The sequence below is a fragment of the Vipera berus genome (genome assembly GCF_964194415.1).
Source record: "Vipera berus genome assembly, chromosome: 1".
Classification (NCBI taxonomy): Eukaryota; Metazoa; Chordata; class Lepidosauria; order Squamata; family Viperidae; genus Vipera; species Vipera berus.
This window is the reverse complement of record NC_138202.1, coordinates 27,230,245-27,248,149: the sequence shown is the minus strand read 5'-3', so window position 1 is coordinate 27,248,149 and position 17,905 is coordinate 27,230,245. Positions and strand designations below refer to the sequence as shown.

General features: G+C 37.6%; 1 protein-coding gene across 5 annotated transcripts in view; it reads right to left on the bottom strand.

The window, feature by feature from the left end:
- Nucleotides 1-521: 521 nt before the first annotated feature.
- Nucleotides 522-17,905, bottom strand: part of KIAA0586 — a 95,269-nt gene continuing 77,885 nt past the window's right edge. For 3 of the 5 annotated variants that reach the window (XM_081313156.1, XM_081313154.1, XM_081313155.1), the window contains exon 33: nt 6,113-7,087. In XM_081313156.1, the coding sequence (XP_081169282.1) occupies nt 6,942-7,087 (146 nt within the window). In that variant the 3' untranslated portion in view covers nt 6,113-6,941. Of the gene's footprint in view, nt 836-6,112; nt 7,088-17,905 lie in introns of those variants that run through there. The other 2 variants (XM_081313157.1, XM_081313158.1) reach the window with 2 other exon arrangements.

Sequence of the window (17,905 nt, the reverse complement as noted above, 5' to 3'; positions counted from 1 at the left end):
TCAACTTTCATCTTCCCCTGCCTTCTTGCCTGGGAATTTTCAGGGAATGGGTTTCTCAGCTAAAGCCAGCCATTTTTCTTCTTTAGATTTTGGTTTAAAAAAATTTACTAAATAAAATAAATAATAAATAGTTCCCACACTATATCCTACCTTTCACCTCTTGCAAGGAATCTGAATAATGAAGCTTTCTGCTTCTCTCACTTTACAGTGGAATAACAATGATGAGTGCTAGGGTGGGGAAAACTTCTTTTAAAAAGTTCACTCCTTAATTGTAATTGTCTTTACACATCACATACACTGAATTATCCTACTCCTTTAAAACAGAGTTCTGGCTGCAGATTTAGCCTACCTTTAAAACAAACCCTTGTGATTAAATTTATTCTTGACCTTCCCAATGTATTTTTTGCTTATCTGAAAGATGTGATTTCCCTGTTAGCACTGATAAGAGGTATTATCAAATATTGAAAAAGGTTAAAGGGCCATCACTGTAAAACAGATTAATAAAACCATGGAAATTGGCTGTTATAGCTTGGGCTTTAATTATAGCAGTATCAAGGAAAAGCACCTTTGTTGTCATGGTGCAAATAAATTATAAACACATTAGTATGTACATTAGTATGCTTTCTTGCTTGTTCCTTGCATATGAAGTATATTTTTGCTGTTTTCCTTCAGCTGCTTTAGCTAATAGTACTTTCACATGAGTCTTCCTTTTTGCACACCAACTGCTTCATTCACAGAAATTTCACAGGAATCCAAACATTGGCATCTTCCATTTACAACTTTACCAATATCTTCCCCAAGCTGTTCACATATTTTTTTTCTTTCCACTGAACACCTATTAGAAAGAGAAAGGTGAATAGCTGCAGAATACTTTCTGAGTGCTAAGAAAAGTGTACTAAACAGATGGAAAACTTTAGATTTACTGGCAGAGACATATGGAAGGGGTGTCAAAAAAGTCAAGATGATGTTGCAACATATGATAGAAGCTCACATCCCCCCTTTGATGTGTGTTTGGTGCACATGCAGCTTACATAGAGGTACTAATACCACTCTATAACACCTTAGTAAGACCACACCTAGAATACTGCAACCATTTTTGGTCTCCACACTATAAAAAAGATGTTGAGACTCTAGAAAAAGTGCAGAGAAGAGCAACAAAGATTATTAGTGGACTGCAGGCTAAAACATATGAAAAACGGCTACAGGAACTGGGCATGGCTAGTGTAGTGACGACTAGCCAGGAGAGACATGATAGCATTGTTCCAATATTTGAGAGGCTGTCACAGAGAAGGGGGTCAACCTATTTTCCAAAGCAACTGAAGGCCAGACAAGGAATAACGGATGGAAGTTGATCAAGGAGAGATTCAACCTAGAGATAAGGAGACATCTTCTGACAGTGAGAACAATCAACCAGTGGAACAGTTTGCCTTAAGATGTTGTGGGAGTTTCATCACTGGAAGCTTTCAAGAAGAGACTGGACTGCCATCTGTCAGAAATGGTGTCTCCTGCTTGGGCAGGGGGGAGGTTGGACTAGATGACCTACAAGGTCCCTTCCAACTCTTGTTATTCTGATTCTGATTACATTGCCAGGATTGCCATCTTAGCTTTTTTTTGACACTCCCCTCCCATGAATCCCCTGACCACAGGCTACATATGGCTCATTTAGTAACCATTTAATATTAAGCAGGAATTGTCTGTGATTTTCTTTTCCCCATTCCTGCCCTTTGGAATGCTCACCCCAGTGCTGGGATAATTAGCAAGAAGAGAATTAGTGTCCGTATTTACATTCATTGGAGAAGAAGAGAGTAGGCAGGCATACAAACTGGTGGGGAATATATATCAAAAGTAATGCAACGGCATTAGCAGCACTGAGTGAATTCAGGGCTGGGAGCTGGATGCATTCTATGTGAACAGAGAGGGTGTTCCCCATTATAGGCCTGCTTATTCCCCTGTAATCCTTTTCATCTCCAATCTTTCCATTCTGTGAAAGAGAAAAAATGGGTCAAGCACAGGAGAGATTGCCTACAGAGATTGTTTGGTTTTCTTTCCCCTGCTTCCCCTCCTGCGCTTATGCAATCTTTCCACTCTGGGGTGAGAAAAAAGGAAAAAAAACTAAGGCAGTTGGCAATCTCTCTTATATCCAGGGCTTTTTTCCTCATAGAACGCTCAGAACGGAGTTCCGGCACCTTTTTTGGATGGAACCTTGTAGGGTAGGCAAGGTGGGTTGTATGACATGTGTGAGTTCTGGCACCTTTTTCTTTTACAAAAAAAGCACTGCTTATATCTGACCAGTTTTTTCCTCCCCTCTCCTAGCAGAACATAAATATTGAAGAGGAAGGGATTACAGGAGAATAACTAGGCACAGAATGGAGAATATACCAAGCTGTTTGCATAGTGTGCTTGCAGCTCCCAGCCTCAAACATGTTCAGAACTGCCTCATACTTTTTGATATGTATTCCCATTGTGTATCTGCTTCCTCTCTTCTAATCCATTCTTTTCCAAACTGCCTTCTCTGCAAGGAAAGGGGGGGGGGGAGAAATAAAAGGAACAGATCAGGCAGAGGGCAATGCATACTAATTATAATGGCAATCACATGACTGAGGGACACTGCAAAGGTCATAAATGCAGGCATTGACCGTGAAGTGATTTTTTTCAGTACAGTTATACTGGAGCTTCAAATGGTTGCTGAATAAGATAGTAAACAAGATCTACCTGTAAATTCCTGCACACCTGCTAATCAGCCATAATCTGGATATTGAGACAAGATTACTCTTCCAGCAGCTAATGGTAATCTCTCTACCACAAGGTGATTCAAAACACAATTCCCTTGATGTTATTAGCAGTCAGGAAATAGCCCTCTAAAACAGGCCCAAAGTCTGTTGCCATGTGGCCCAAAATCCAATGCTGCTCCTTCCCCACCCTGGCTGAATATGCTTTTCTCAGCCCACAAAGCATGCCCTAAAGCTAAAATGAGCTGCAATTATTTGATTCTTGACGGTTCTGGCTCCACAACCCACATCTCCAATCTTTCCCTAACCTCTTATTATCACATTATAAAGTAATCCTGCATATGCAGACTCAGAAACAAGTCTCACTCAAGACTTGAGAAAAACGGGCGCAAAATTGTGTCCTCCATTCTTTCAGCGTTCTATCAACAACACAAACGTTCTCTTTCTCTAATTTCTCTGCTCCTTGAACCTAATTAAGACACTAAGGAAATCATCAGTCATAGGGCCTCTTCCTCGTACTGCATATGGTCACTTTGCTTTTCTAGAAAGTGAGGGGTGGACTCAAAGGGCTTAAATATATAAACCTGGAGCTCAGCTCATGGTAAGTTTTTAGGTGTTATTTGGAGGAAAATGTGGTGATGTCTTGGAGAAATGGCTGTTCACTAGAAGAATCTGCTGCCGGTCTTTGTAACAGAGGAAAAGTACAAAACCTGAATCCAAGCTTTGCAGAGAAATGACTGTTTAACAAATCAGTGTCTGTCATCTGAGCCTGCCAGGGGAAAAGAAAAAAGCAACAGTGCTACTGTAGACTAGAGCGCGATTGTTTCTTTTTGTTGTAACTGAATTGGAAACTAAGGGGCTGGGTGGGGTGAGCTAGTTAGCAAATAGTCCACAAGAGTGCCTGGCAAATTGCAAGGTAGCCGAACTTTCCCAGGCAAGGTGGGAGGGAGTGGCTATAAAGAAAATCAGTACCTTGGGAGCAATTATTTAGCCACAGAAAAAGAGGAAAATGGAAGCACAAGCTGATAGATTTAAATAAGAGACCTGCAGAGCTTGGTGAAGGAAAGGAAAGGAAAATGCAGCATTTAAGGAAAGCAGAAATTAAGAGAGCAGCAATTTAGGAAATAGAGGTTTTGTAATATGCTTTCACATAAAATAGCTCACATAAGCCTGGTTATTAAAATTCTCTCAAGAAAAGTAGTAGTGAGCACAGACTTTGCGTTAAAGATAATCTTAGGCCAAAGATCAAGAAGCAAGCAGATGATAAAGAACTCTGGCTGAGATTTTGGTTAGAAACAGATTTGGGCTACTATCAAGGAGAGAATCTAATGAGCTGTTAGATAACTTTCTATGTTCCTACATATCCTCACACAATATGTTGATGTGCTAGCCCCATCTTCTCTAGTTTCCAGCAACAGCAGAGACTCAATGGTCTCTAAGAAATTGCCAGGGTGTAATCAATGCTAGTCCTTTTCCAATTTGTTCCTATTTGTCAGGTTTTTTAAAATTGTGGTCCCTGGAATGGGACAAGTACTTCAAATAGGGTCTAAGTCAGAGTAGAGTGGAACAATTACTTCCTGCAATTTGGATTCTCTTCTACTGTTAATGCTTTCCAATTTAACATTTGACTTTTTAACAGTTGCATCAAATTGCTGGCTCATTTTAAACTGATGGTTGACAAAGACATCCAGGTCCCTTTCTGGATATTTGTAACAAGCCAGATTTCAATATTTTTCCTTATATTTTTCTACCTGAATTTGATCCCTACATTTCGCCTTGATAAATTCTATACTATTAATTTCCATCAACTTCTCAAATCCATCTAGATAATTTTGACTTTCTTTTCATTATTGGCAGCTTTATGTTATCTGGAAAACTGGTAAGTTTCTCCTAGATTCTGCCATCTAAGGCATTACAAAAATGTTGAACACAGTTCTGTGGCTTTTCACTTAATTCTTCATTCCAAGCTAAAGTAGAACCATTAATGAGTACTCTATTGACATATTCAATCAGCTTGCTAATAGTAGCCCATCAAACAGTAGAATATCCAGCTTATTGTACCTTTTTATAAAGACTATCATAGAACACTATAGCTATGGCAGTTCACTGACAAGCCTGCTGTTCTCAAGTTCTCCTTCTCTTTTCCAAAAATAGCAATGACATTTGTCTCCTCCAGTCTTCTCATAAATCATAATAGTAAAGTTGGAAGGGAGCTTGGAGGTCATCTAGTCCAACCTGCTCAGGCAGGAAACCCTATACCATTTCAGACAAATGGCTGTCCAGTCAGGTGATCCCAGGCATTCCTTCAACATCCTGGGATCTAATTCATCTAGTCCTGGAGACTTGGAATTCATTTAAATTAGCTAAGTTCTCTTTGACCTTAGCCTAAGCTGTAGTTTCCTCCTTACATAGTGGCAAAATCACAATCAGCTACATCTCCATTTTCTTTCTGAGAAAACAAATGCAAAATATGACATAGCCACTTCTGCCTTAGTGCATCCTTTACCATTTGGCTACACAGCTCCCCACTATCTTCTATGGCCCTTTCTTCAGTTATCCATTTATTTCTAGCATACCCAAAGTATTCTTTTTTTGGATGTGCTTGGTATCTTCTGGAACCCTCAGCTCATTTATAGTTTCAGAAGACAGCATTGTATTCCTTTATTATGTTTTCCTTTCACTGTCCATACATGCCCTGTTTCCTCTTTATCATTCCATGAAGGCATTTTTAGAATTGTTCCATTTTGCCTTCGTTGGGTTTGTGATTGTACAGTCACCCATCTCAAACCAATGACTCTGAACTGCGAACAATAATAAAAACAGTGAAAACACATGGACATCGCCCAGATTAACAAAGTGCGTGTCAGATGTTGGGGAACCAGGACAATGATGATAGGTGGGCTACTGAAGCAAACCATACATTGATAAGAAAACCTGGAATTGATGGAATGAATGAATAGAAATGAAAATGGAGCAACACCATCCTTGCAAGGTCTCATGGAATATTCCTTTATTATGATAAAAGCCAAAAAGTAAAATTGCAAATATGCTGAGACTCCAATATTAACCAGGAAGTTGGATTTTATGCTACAGCTGACTTTCTTTATACCATAACATCTGTACAAATGTCAGAAGTAATAACATGTTTGGTTTGACAGCCTTCCCCTTCCAACTTAAGGAACCACACTTGGGTTCCATTCTTTCCCAGTTACACCGATCTTCACAAAAGTATAGACAGCAATCTGTAAATTACATGGAATAAAGAAACTTTGTCCAGCTGCAATAGTAGGAAAGGGTCCTAATCCAATGACACCAAGCATAAATAACACGTAAGGACCCACCTCAAATAACCACCCAAGAAAGCAGAACTCTTGAAACAGGCATTGTCTCAAAAGGAAACTTTTATTAGGGGCTAGTAACAGTAGGAAAGTCAAGGCAAGATCTAGAGAAAATCCCGCTTGAGCAGTATAATTAAACCAGCAACCTTCCTCCTCCCACTAAAGTCATAATGTCCATTTGAAATCCAGCCAATCCACAGGTGGCACAATGAGCGGGTAACTGGTACAGCTGGCACGCATCTCAAGGTCTTCTCCAGGTTTTGTTTCTCTGTAACCGTCTCCCTAATAAGGGAGACACACTCCTTTCTCAAGTGGATAGAGGTAGAAGAAGGAAAGCAGAAAGTGAAAGTTATCACAAGCAAAAACAAACATCCCCCCTCCCCCCAGCGAAATGGCAGGCCCCAAAGCAAAGCACAAGAATATATATATATGGAAGGGAGACAATAAGGGGTTTGGGACCTGACAGAACTTCTGAGGCTCAGTCCTGAGGTATGGCATGAAATCCTACGGATGTTGCTAATTTATTTTTAACATTACAAAGTAAGAAAGATCAATGTTTTACTGGGCAGTCTGATTCTCTCTCTCTTCCACTCAAACATGTGATTTCAAAAAATAAAGAAAAAAACAATACCAAGACTTAAACTTTAAAAACACAAAATATTTTATTAAAAATGCACACACACACACACACACACACACATATATATATATATATATATAAAGTTCCTGATCATAAAAGACAAGTCAATTCTTTACAATAGTATGGCCGGCAACATTTCTGCACCAAAAGTTAGCCTGTGACATTATTTTCAGACAAATACCTGTCAACATCCTCTCCCCAAAATGCCTATAGGCATGAGTAAGCCTGCACATTTCAAAATGTGTCGGCCCCAGAAGAGTCTGAACTCCCATGAACTGAACTGAAGCTCAGAGTCTTGTCCTCTATATCAGTAGATGGCACCTTCACAGCTACTTTACCTGGTGCAGGAAGAGAACTTAAATGGGATATGACCTCTGTCCCTGAAACAGAAAGAACATTTAGTCATTTGCAGAACACGTCACCCAGCAACACAGTGAAAAATGCCAGCCTAGTACTATCTTCATTTTAGAAAACACTAAGATCCTGCATGTTTGTCCAGTGCCCAAAAATCGTGAGACTGTTTTCCACAAGGAACCAAAATCATGATTCAGATTTTCCTAGATACATTAATATTTGGTAGCAGTGTACAATATAAGTAACACCTCAAATGGCTATTTCTTTCTTCTAAAAAAAAGTGGGGAAATCTTTCCAAATAACTGAAAATCAAATATTAGATGGGTTAAATTTAGTAGTTATGTAGATTATTAACATTATTACTATAATAGCTGAAGATGAGATCTTATTTACAGACAGTATCTTGGCAGCTTTATTCAGCCAGTGAATTTTTATTTTTTCAGTCTGTTAAAATAATAGTTTCTAATTACGTTTCAGTCTGCAAATTTAAACCACAGATTTCAGGAACAATGTAGGAATGAATACACGTTTAAAGTTTATTTAGTAGCCTTATTTAAAAGCCTTTTGGCTTTTCCTATTAATACTAGATACACAAGAACAATCTTACCACTGCACTGAAAACAGATCACTCTCTCTCTCTCTCTCTCTCTCTCTCTCTCTCTGTGGCTCAATATAAAAAAGTAAAGGTAAAGGTTCCCCCGCACATGCGTGCTAGTCATTTCTGACTCTAGGGGCCGGTGCCCATCTCCTTTTCAAAGCCGAAGAGCCAGCGCTTGTCCGAGGACATCTCCGTGGTCATGTGGCAGGCATGACTAGACGCCAAAGGCGCACGGAACGCTGTTACCTTCCCACCGTAGTGGTCCCTATTTTTCTACTTGCATTTTTTTACGTGCTTTTGAACTGCTAGGTTGGCAGAAGCTGGGACGAGTAACAGGCGCTCACTCTGTTACGCGTCACTCGGGGTTCGACCCGCCAAACTGCCGACCTTCTGATCGACAAGCTCAGCGTCCTAACCCACTGAGCCACCGCGTCCCTTAGCTGGCTCAATATAGCATATACTTAACTAACTTTGTCTGAAACCGTACCTAAAACTAAACACAGAGCAGGAAATCATTGTTATACTATGACATCCAATGATTGGATGTAAACTTGGCTAATACAAGGCTCATGGTTATAAATTATATTTAAGGAACCTGAAAATGTGAGTTGTGTTCCAGGATCAGGCTTTTGGATTGGTTTGCATTATTTTCAAGGCAAACAAAATTATAATCTTCCTTTCTCATTAATATGCATAGCAAATTACATTTTATCTTCAATTCTAAAGGATTGAAAACTCTTTCCCCTTCCCTTCCTTAATTATCTAGCATGACTATGCAATGGCAGAAGATTTATGTCATCTGTTCCAAATTGTGCTTCAGAGACTTAATAATTAGCTGATCAAAACTGACATGACAGCTTCTCTTTTAATGTTGTGTTCAAGAGATGGGTGTGAGTTTCTGAAGTCTCCATCTGGACTGCCCCAAATGCACCTCCAAAAGATCTACCTCCAGTCCATCTTGTTGAGAAGTTAAAGAGTCTCGAAAAAGCCCAGTTCTTTATTACACATTGAGGTGCTATTCTGCATCCTATCGCCATGTAAGATATTTGAACAGGATTGGTCAATCTTTTATTTTTGTTGTTGAGGGATACTGTCAACCTGGGCATAATCTGCTGGATGTAACTGAAGGAAGCTGAAACAAATCTCTTCTCTTGCCAAGCCTCCTTGCTTCTCTTTCATAGACTTCTATTTTCTCCTTTTTACACAAGCTGCAGAAAAGGAACAACTTTTATAACAGGTCTTCAACTGATCTCTTCTAGAGAACTTTAGATACTAGACTGTGGATTGCACACTGCCACCACTACACTAGACATATGTAGTGAGGCTATATGCAAATGAATACCAACATGATCAAAGAAAATCTTTTTTCCTGATGTTTTGAAAAGAGCAGAGGTTGAGACAAAGATATTTACGTCCTCCAGGGTCATTACTGGACATTAAATATTTCTTTTCAGGAATGTCAATGTACCACAAAGAGCTCCCATTGCTTTTGGAAGAAGTTAAAGTATGTTTTGAACATACAGCAAAATATGTAGGTCCCAACACAGAGAAACCAAAATCTAACAGGCTATCACTCTACAATACTGTTCTCAGAACAATCATAAATTTTCTAATCGCAAGAGAAAATTGCAATGCTTAAGCGGGCAAATATCTTTATTGTATTCACTGAATATCTACAGGTATATTCCAAAAATCTGACTTATTTCTATATTCTTTGTAGTTTGTGCACTTTTCCTTCAAGATTGAGTGACAGATGCTAGATGCTGGTGAAACATAAAATAATATTCTGGTGTCATAATGCAACTATATGTTTTATAAGCATGGTCTTTAAAGCAATGCTGTCAGAAAGGTTAATGAGTTGTATCTATCCTTAATGGCATTCTTTACAGTAATCACCCAGTCTAACAACTTAAGGGCTATTCATTTACACAAAAAACAAAAGCTAAGAAACCTGAAAAATCCTTATTTGGCTTCAAGCTCATATAGAAAAAGAGTCTAGCAAGATGTTGAAAATGCTATAAACCATATGTAAGCACTAAGCCTACAATTTTTAAATCATATTTTATATTGATACACTTCCAAGTGTGACCTGGGAGTCTAGTCCTGTGCTTCCTGTAAAAACTTACCAGGTCTTTCTCATAGGAAGCAATGTTGAAGTTTAAGGGCCACAGTTGATCTTTGAATGACATTATCAATGATGGTATTCCCATAAAAAGGATGGGTCCAAGAAAAAAAAAGTAAATTAAAATGTAAAGTTAAATAAAATTATGCAAGATAGAATACCCTTCTGTTAAAAATTGCACACGGATGGCAACTTCTGGAGAGGCATTGACAGGCTGCATTTGGCACTACTATGTATAACTATAGAGGGTGTATCTCTACTCAGAAAGAAAATCAGTACCAGTAGACAAGAGAACATAGGATCCAGGGATATGTGATAACAAAAATCCCTGCTCAATATGGACAGCAGTGGAAAAAACCTCTAAATCTTAGTGGAGTTAAGCTAACTTTGTATTACTGTTTTAATTAGACTCTGGCTTAAAAATCCAGGTGACTTGTAAAAGTGTTTTGAACAACCATGATTTGTTGACTAAACTATAATAAAATGTAACATGGCTAAGCAATCTATTGAAAACTGTTAGAGAAGGTATTGAATTGTTTTAATCTAAATTTATCTAAATCTTTGTTGGCCTTCACCAACTTGGCACTATCTGGGTGTTTTGAGACTTCAAGTATTAGAAATATATTCCTAGATTTAATATATATTACCCAAAATTACATTGACTTCTGCCTAGTATTTTCAAAGTTTGAAAATTCATTATTTTTGCAATAACATATCCAGTTAAGTATCCTCACAATTTTTGCAAGAGTTTTCATTCTTATAAAAAATAACTGCACACAACAAACAAAACAAGATTCTAGGTCTACACTATTCTCGTCTTCTGTAGCACTAATGCTATTCAGTCATAGAAAATCAATAGCATCAACAGCAAACAGCACCCCAAAATGTCTTAAATTTGCTCCTAAAGCTTTCCCCTACTTTCTTTTGCTTTTTATTTCAGATCTACACAAACTGTACTTAGTATTCCATGAAAATCTACTCTCAAAATAGCTGATATTCTGTTTTGGAACCATCAACCTCCAGGCCAAAGACTTTTCAGCATTGAAAGTCCAAGGGTTCAACTCAGATTCCTTTTACCCAATTTGTATTAATTACACCTGTTGCCAGAGCTCCCACTGTGGCAAAGCAGACACTTTTCAAACACAAAATGTACACAAGTACAATGGGTTGGGTCTGAAAATGTTTTCGGTATGAAAGATGCTGCTTCCTCTGAACATTGTCCAAACTTACCTTAGCCATCCTATTTCATTCTTTTAACGTGTCCTGTGCCAACTACTCTTCCTTTCTCTAAATAACTGTCTTTATATACAATAATAAACTTTACTTTTGGGAACCTATATTTTTCAACAGTCTAAAATCTTTGAATGGTCCTTTGAAGAAACAAATGATTTTAATTTAGTTTTCTGCTACAACTCATGAATAAGCTTACTTGTTCACACTGAGAACATTTTGTTCTGACATACATGTTGTTGCTGTATTCTGTGCAGCCATTTAATGTCCTGCTTTCATCTATCACTTGATAAAAGTCTTCTGATAATGATTCTTATATAGGGTTGGCATTGCTATTCATAAAATCATCACAGATTTCGGACAACTAGCTAAGTTGGTTAGATGAACCTAAAACTTAGAGGACAAACATGCAATAAAAGTTTATACATATATTCTCTTAAGGTACTGCTTCAGTTGCATTTTAGCAGCATTTGAGGCAAAATGTTTCTCTATTTAATGTTTATATGGACTTTACATTTTGGGGGCTTTGTAATGCTGTTCTTCTTCCAGATTTTACTTTAAAAGAACAAAGAGCAACTTGGGATGCTTCTTGCAGAAGGTTTTCCCAGCTTACTGCTTCTCCAGATATATCTTATTACAATTCCCACCACTCCTCAGACATTACTAATTAAGGATCAAGGGAATTATGGTTAACATATCTCCAAGGCATCAGTTTAGGAAAAGATATCTTGAAATACAGGCAAATTCTCCTCTCAGATGTATGAATGCTGACCCTACACTGCCACTATTTTCTCAAGCGTGTCCTTCAGATATGTTAGAATTTTCAGTGTGTATAATATCTCAGCCAACATGGCCATCAAAGTGGAAGTCCAGCACGTACAGAATTGATCAAATTCGGAAGCCTACACTATCACACCTGGAAATGGACACATAATATACTGACATGAAGGCTGCTTTGCCATTAGTATTTACATTTCTTTCTTTCTTTCTTGTATGGCACATTCACATCGCAGTATTTACATTGACCAACTGGAAAAGAAGATGCATGGAATGCCACACTTTGCCCAAATCACCTGATTTGATTTGTTTTCTCTTTATCTCTTAGAAATGTTGTCTACACTTTTAGAGATTTTAGAAATACTTTTCATGGACAAATTGGTGAGAAAACTCCATACAATTACAGCATTTTCTTACTGATATGACTATGGTCTGTTTTTAAATATTTTCCAATCCCACATATAAGAAGCCAGAAGGGGAAAAAGTATCACTTTACAAAGATTACAACCTAATACAAAAATAAAATGGCTGAAATCTATGAAATGAACACCTGGAAAAACATATCTAGCAAAATATTCATCTTCCATTAAGAACAGGGCAGAAAAAGTGACTTGTTTCTTCTACAGCCAGGTTCTGACTGTTTGGCTTTGTTGAATATCAGCTTCAAAGTTTGAGTGTTGTTGTCTTAGTGCCCTCCAATGAGTTTGTTTCAAACCTGATCCTAAGAGATCTAAGTAGACAGCTGCAACTTCCCAACTCAATGCTTTACAGATTTCCAGAAAAGAAGCAACAATTCTTTTGCTCTTTATACAATCATATCCTTGCTCCTCTCTGTTCTTTTCTCTCTTCTTTTTGCCTGCTTAAAACACCTGCATTTTATTTATATATATAATTATTTTGTAAAACACATAACTCATTGCTGAGGACATACTGGCAAGATTTACTGCAGCTCCATATGAACATGGCAGCCACTCTATAGTTAGATAGCAGCAAGAGTATCCAAATAGGGAAGTTATATTATCCTTGCTGGAGTAGTCATTTTTATTAGCCTGATGAAAAGTACTAAAAAAATGCAGCAGTTCTAAAGAACTAAAATATCCAACCTGATTCCGTCTTCATAATTTGAAATAGTTGGATTATTAGGAAGCTAACTGAAATGTACAACAAAAATAACTTCATCTTGTTTTTGATTCATGATATTAGCTATTATTGTTTAGAAGTGGCTTACTGGTAGACACTTGCTCAAAAAACTACAATTTATATCCTCTCCACCCATTTAGTTTAGCGCTATATGAGAATATTTGGAAGAGGGTAAGAACTTAGTTGTGACGGTACTGGTAGTAGGAAAAACAATCTGGATAGATAGAGGTCAACCTGAGATTCTATCTGCTTTAGCTCTTTTTCAGGGGGATTACAAACACATGAAAGGCAACCATGTGAATAGATATTGTCTTACACATACTTACCATCCTTATGAGGTAAAACCCATAAATACATTTACCACTTGAGATGAAAGTTAGGATTAGAAATTACAACATGTTTCCTTACCACAACTAACATATCTTGCTGGCAGCATGATTAAAACCATGATAAAGTTGATTTCAGACAGGAATTAAAAAGGTGAGTAAAAAGCAGGTATAAATGCTTCTGCATTTAGATTTGATATAGAAATGGCTAGTTTATACTACTATGTAAAAGTAAAAAGTTGAGGTTCTATGTCACTTCTTATTCTACGGCACCAAAGGTAATAAGAAGCCAATGCCTTTTCCTTCTTTCTCCTTTCTTCTCTACACTTCTCTCTTCCCTTTCCCCCTCCCCTATTTTTCCTATTATTTGCTTTTGTATTTTTGTGTTTTATATTATAAACTAATAAAAAGGATTGACATGAAAAAAGGGAAAAAAATTACTAATATATAAAACACACATAGAAGGAAGAGTTTCCACAACTGGAAGCATATTAGTGCCATAAAAGTAATACTACCTGGACCCTCCATAAATAGGACCTAGGCAAATGTCAGGTTTCTAGGATTGTGTACTGACTCATAGTTGACACTTTCAATTTTAAAAAGATTGTTTGTAATTACAGTTCACATGGCAGTTCCAAGGTAAGCATACTGAATTATAGTGCCCATTAAAATTATCATTTTAGATTATGCTTGTTTGTATTTTTATATCCTGTATTCAGCTCTGGGAAGTCGGGGAGTGGGGAGGGGAGGGGAGGGAGGGGTTGGGGAGAGGGGAGGGGGATTTTTTGTATTCAAAAATGTATAGTTTTAAATTTTCTTTACATTGCTTACGATTCTTACAACAGCACAACTGCAATACCTCACCATGTTCCAGTTGTGATATGCTGGCAAAATCATGAAGATGTGAAATAAAGTGTTTCTCAAATATATTAGGCTTCCTAATGGATGAGGTATGGAATGAAGAATATGAAGTAGTGTTTTAACAGGCAGTGGTAAGATGTTAGTGTTGACTATACTTGCTGCAGGTGAAGACGGCAGTTACTTCTTCTAATTTTTAGCTAGCTTTAATTTATTTAATTTTGAATTAGATATTGATTGGGGGGGTTTTTCCTATGTGAATGTGTATGTGTGTGTAGTCCTTGGTGCTCTCTGAGCTTGGTTACATTTTCTTCTACACACACAAAATCACTTTTTAATATATATTTCTGCATTAATTCTTTGTATTATCCTTACTTGTTTGATACAATCCTTAATAAAATTATTGAAATGAATTATATTAGACTTCCTGAAATTTAAGAAAATATGGAAGAGCTACAAGGAAATTCAAGAATGATACTGACTGAAAGATGGCATATATGGACACTCCATAAAATGTTAAAGCACTACGATAATTCTATATTAAACACTAATAGTAGAAGCAGTCTTAAGGCCTTCACAGCCAATGCAAGTTTACAAGTTAACAAGACTGCCAACACAACCCTAACCACTTAATTGCTTTAGTTTAGTTCAGGGCTTTTTTTCTCATAGAACACTCAGAACGGCGTTCCGGCATCTTTTTTTTTGCAAAAAAAAAAAAAGCTGCCTCTATTGGCTTTGGAAAGCCTATTGCAGTCTTGGCTCTTTTTTATGACTTATGAACTTCAACTCCCAGAAATCCTGAGCCAGCCACGCTGAGGGGAAAGAGAGAGGTTTCCAAGCTGAGCCATGCTGGCTCAGGAATTCTGGGAGTTGAAGTCCTTGAGTCATAAAAGAGCCAAGTTGCACTAGATGCAACTACCCTGCACCAGATGACATTAAAATTATTTACAAGGTTACCTCTTTAGGAACTAAACTTTTAGAATCTAAAACTGCTAATTCAAAAAAGCCAACAGAAAAGAACCTCACATTTTTCATCTGCTTCTGTCTTTTGGAAGGTAAAATTAGATAACAAAATAATCTATTTCCTATGTTAACATCTCTTCAATGAAATCAATAAATGAATAAGGAAAGAAATGAGAAACATTTTTCTCAATGTAATATGTCTAATTTAGCTGATGCTAGAAAAAAATAGCATCTTTTGTAAATACTCGAAAACTATTTTGAATCTATAAACATCTATTACAACTAAACTACTTTAAATTAAACAATTCTTAAGAATGAAATAATCTTAATTTGGACTTTATTTTTACTGTTTGGACTGTTGTGTGTTTTGAAAAATAGATTATTTAGAATCTAGTTATGTTGCACTTCAGTCTTTAAATAATTAACCTAGTATATACATAACAATATATGTTTTCCATGGTGAGCTTAACATCAATAACAACATTTATTAAAAAGGCAAAAATAATTTCTGGTGGTATTATCTGTACATTAAAATTTTGTTTATGCACAATCTTTCACTTTTCACATTCTGGGCAAGCAGTCATGTATCCTAGCAAAAAATGTTACATATGTGCATAAGCATGGTCAGTAGCATATGCCTTTTTGAAAATATCAAACATGCAAAGAAACAAAAATAAGTCCAAAATATCTGTATTACATCCAGAAATACCACCTTTGCAACCAATATTTCTCATCCATAACTATGGCACCCTAAGGATACCTGCATGCATGCAAATGCTTCTCTGGGATCAGTAACGCAGCAGGGATTGCTTTTTCCTTCCAATAACACATACCTAAAACCAGTTTATTGCATTTGGCAATTGTACTAAAAAAAAATCTCATTGTCAACCAATATAATTCATTTAATTTGAAATCAAGTGAAAAATTGACTTAGTTTTATTAAAAAAATTAATGGCAATTCTTTTATAAGAAGTTGCCTCAAACAAAATGAGTTTGATATGCCTGCTCTAGATAGCTGAATGCTCCAAAATAAATTCTAGACCAGGCCTGTACATTCAGCCTACCAAGCACCCTTGGACAGAACACAAGACTTTTTTAAAAATAATAATAATAATAAAATCACCACCACTGCCCTGAAAGTCATGTTGCCTATGCCTCCATAGCTTACCATGACCACGAGCTCCAACACCGTAGATGCTCCTCTAGTCACCAAATCATTGATTAGCCCACCAGCATTCTTTTGCAGACCACAAAGATTTTTAATTTATCAGTGTGGGCCTTTCCCTTCTACAAGTTGCACATATCTCTTCTAGATTTTCCTCTTGCCTTTCCAAGTTAACTCCTTGGTCTGTCATTGAGCAAGAATTGACTTTGTAGGGAAGCATATTATCATTTGATGTATATTTAACATATGTTCTACCTTTATTTACCGATTATATAATATTTGTATGCAATCCACATGCGAGGTTTGGGCCAACTTACAATAGAAAAAAATATATTTTTAAAATCAGAAGATTAAAACATAAAAGCAGGGCTTTTTTATCTCATAGAACGCTCAGAATGGCGTTCCGGCACCTTTTTTTTGCACACACACAAAAAAGCTTTTGCACAAGCTATGCTACTCCCTCTATTGGCTTTCGAAAACCAATAGGAATTGCTGCTGAGCACGCCAAAAGACCTGGCCGGCAAACGTTGCACAGGCAAGTTGTCTGCAGTGAAGGCGAGTTGGCAGGAACTTTGCATCCCTCCCTGCTGCCCAACTACACCATCTCAACTAGGTAAGTAAGAGAGGACAAGGAGTGGGAGGTGGATTCTGTGGAGTCCATGTGCACTCCTTCCTTGTGCTCACCCGTGACAGCCAGGCTGGTGGCCTACCCGGTGCTGGACCTGCACCACCATCGCCTTGCCCTGCACGCCTAAGTGGCCGCCCTGCATTGTCTGGCCCGCACCGCCTCCGCCACACACCCCACGCAGCCCCGCCATATAGAGCGGGCCCTGTTGCTCCCACAGCACCAGCCGCGCCAGCTCCGGCCCCGGGGGAAAGTCTGCCACCAACACCCCTCGCACCCATGACTGCAGCAGCACCACCACCCCGCCTCCTGTGCCCGCCAAGATGAGAGTTCCGGCACCTTTTTTTTTTAAGAAAAAAAGCCCTGGTTTAGTTAATTAGGAAGGAATGTTTTTCAAACAAATAGGGTGGCTTTGAATCTTTATGTCTAAACTAGATTTGTCCTTTCCACATTTCTGTTATATGAAGGCTACTATCATTCTTCTAGGTTTTTTTTAAATGATAAAGAACACTGACAACCCAGCACAATTTTATTGCATCTGTTTAGCTGCTCACCCAAGAACTTTAGCAAAACTATTTGCTAACCAAGGTTAGCATCAGGCATTTACAAGTAAATCCTTTGTATATTCCTAAAGGTTCCTTCCAGCTGATTGTGACAACCATAGAATAATGTAGCATTTAAAATGTATTATGAAATTGTTTTGACAAACTAATATTTTAGAAAGAATCTTGGAAGCAGTCCTTTTATCTGTATTATGAACATGGATGAGGGAACCAGAAAATTTCATCAAGGGGAGTGAATTTGCCAGGAACATCGTATCGTTATGAGGAGAACTAGTATTCTGAGGTTTTTCCATATATACCCAGGGTATTTTTTTAAAAAAAATCAGGAATAAACAATAATATGCCACAGATTTTCACTGTCTTTTTCAAAGTTTTCATAAGTAGCACTCAGGTGTTATAAAGATGTTCCTTGAACCACAAGAGCCAATATGGCATAGTGGATTAAGCGTTAGCAGGAAGTCCCAAGTATGACTCTTC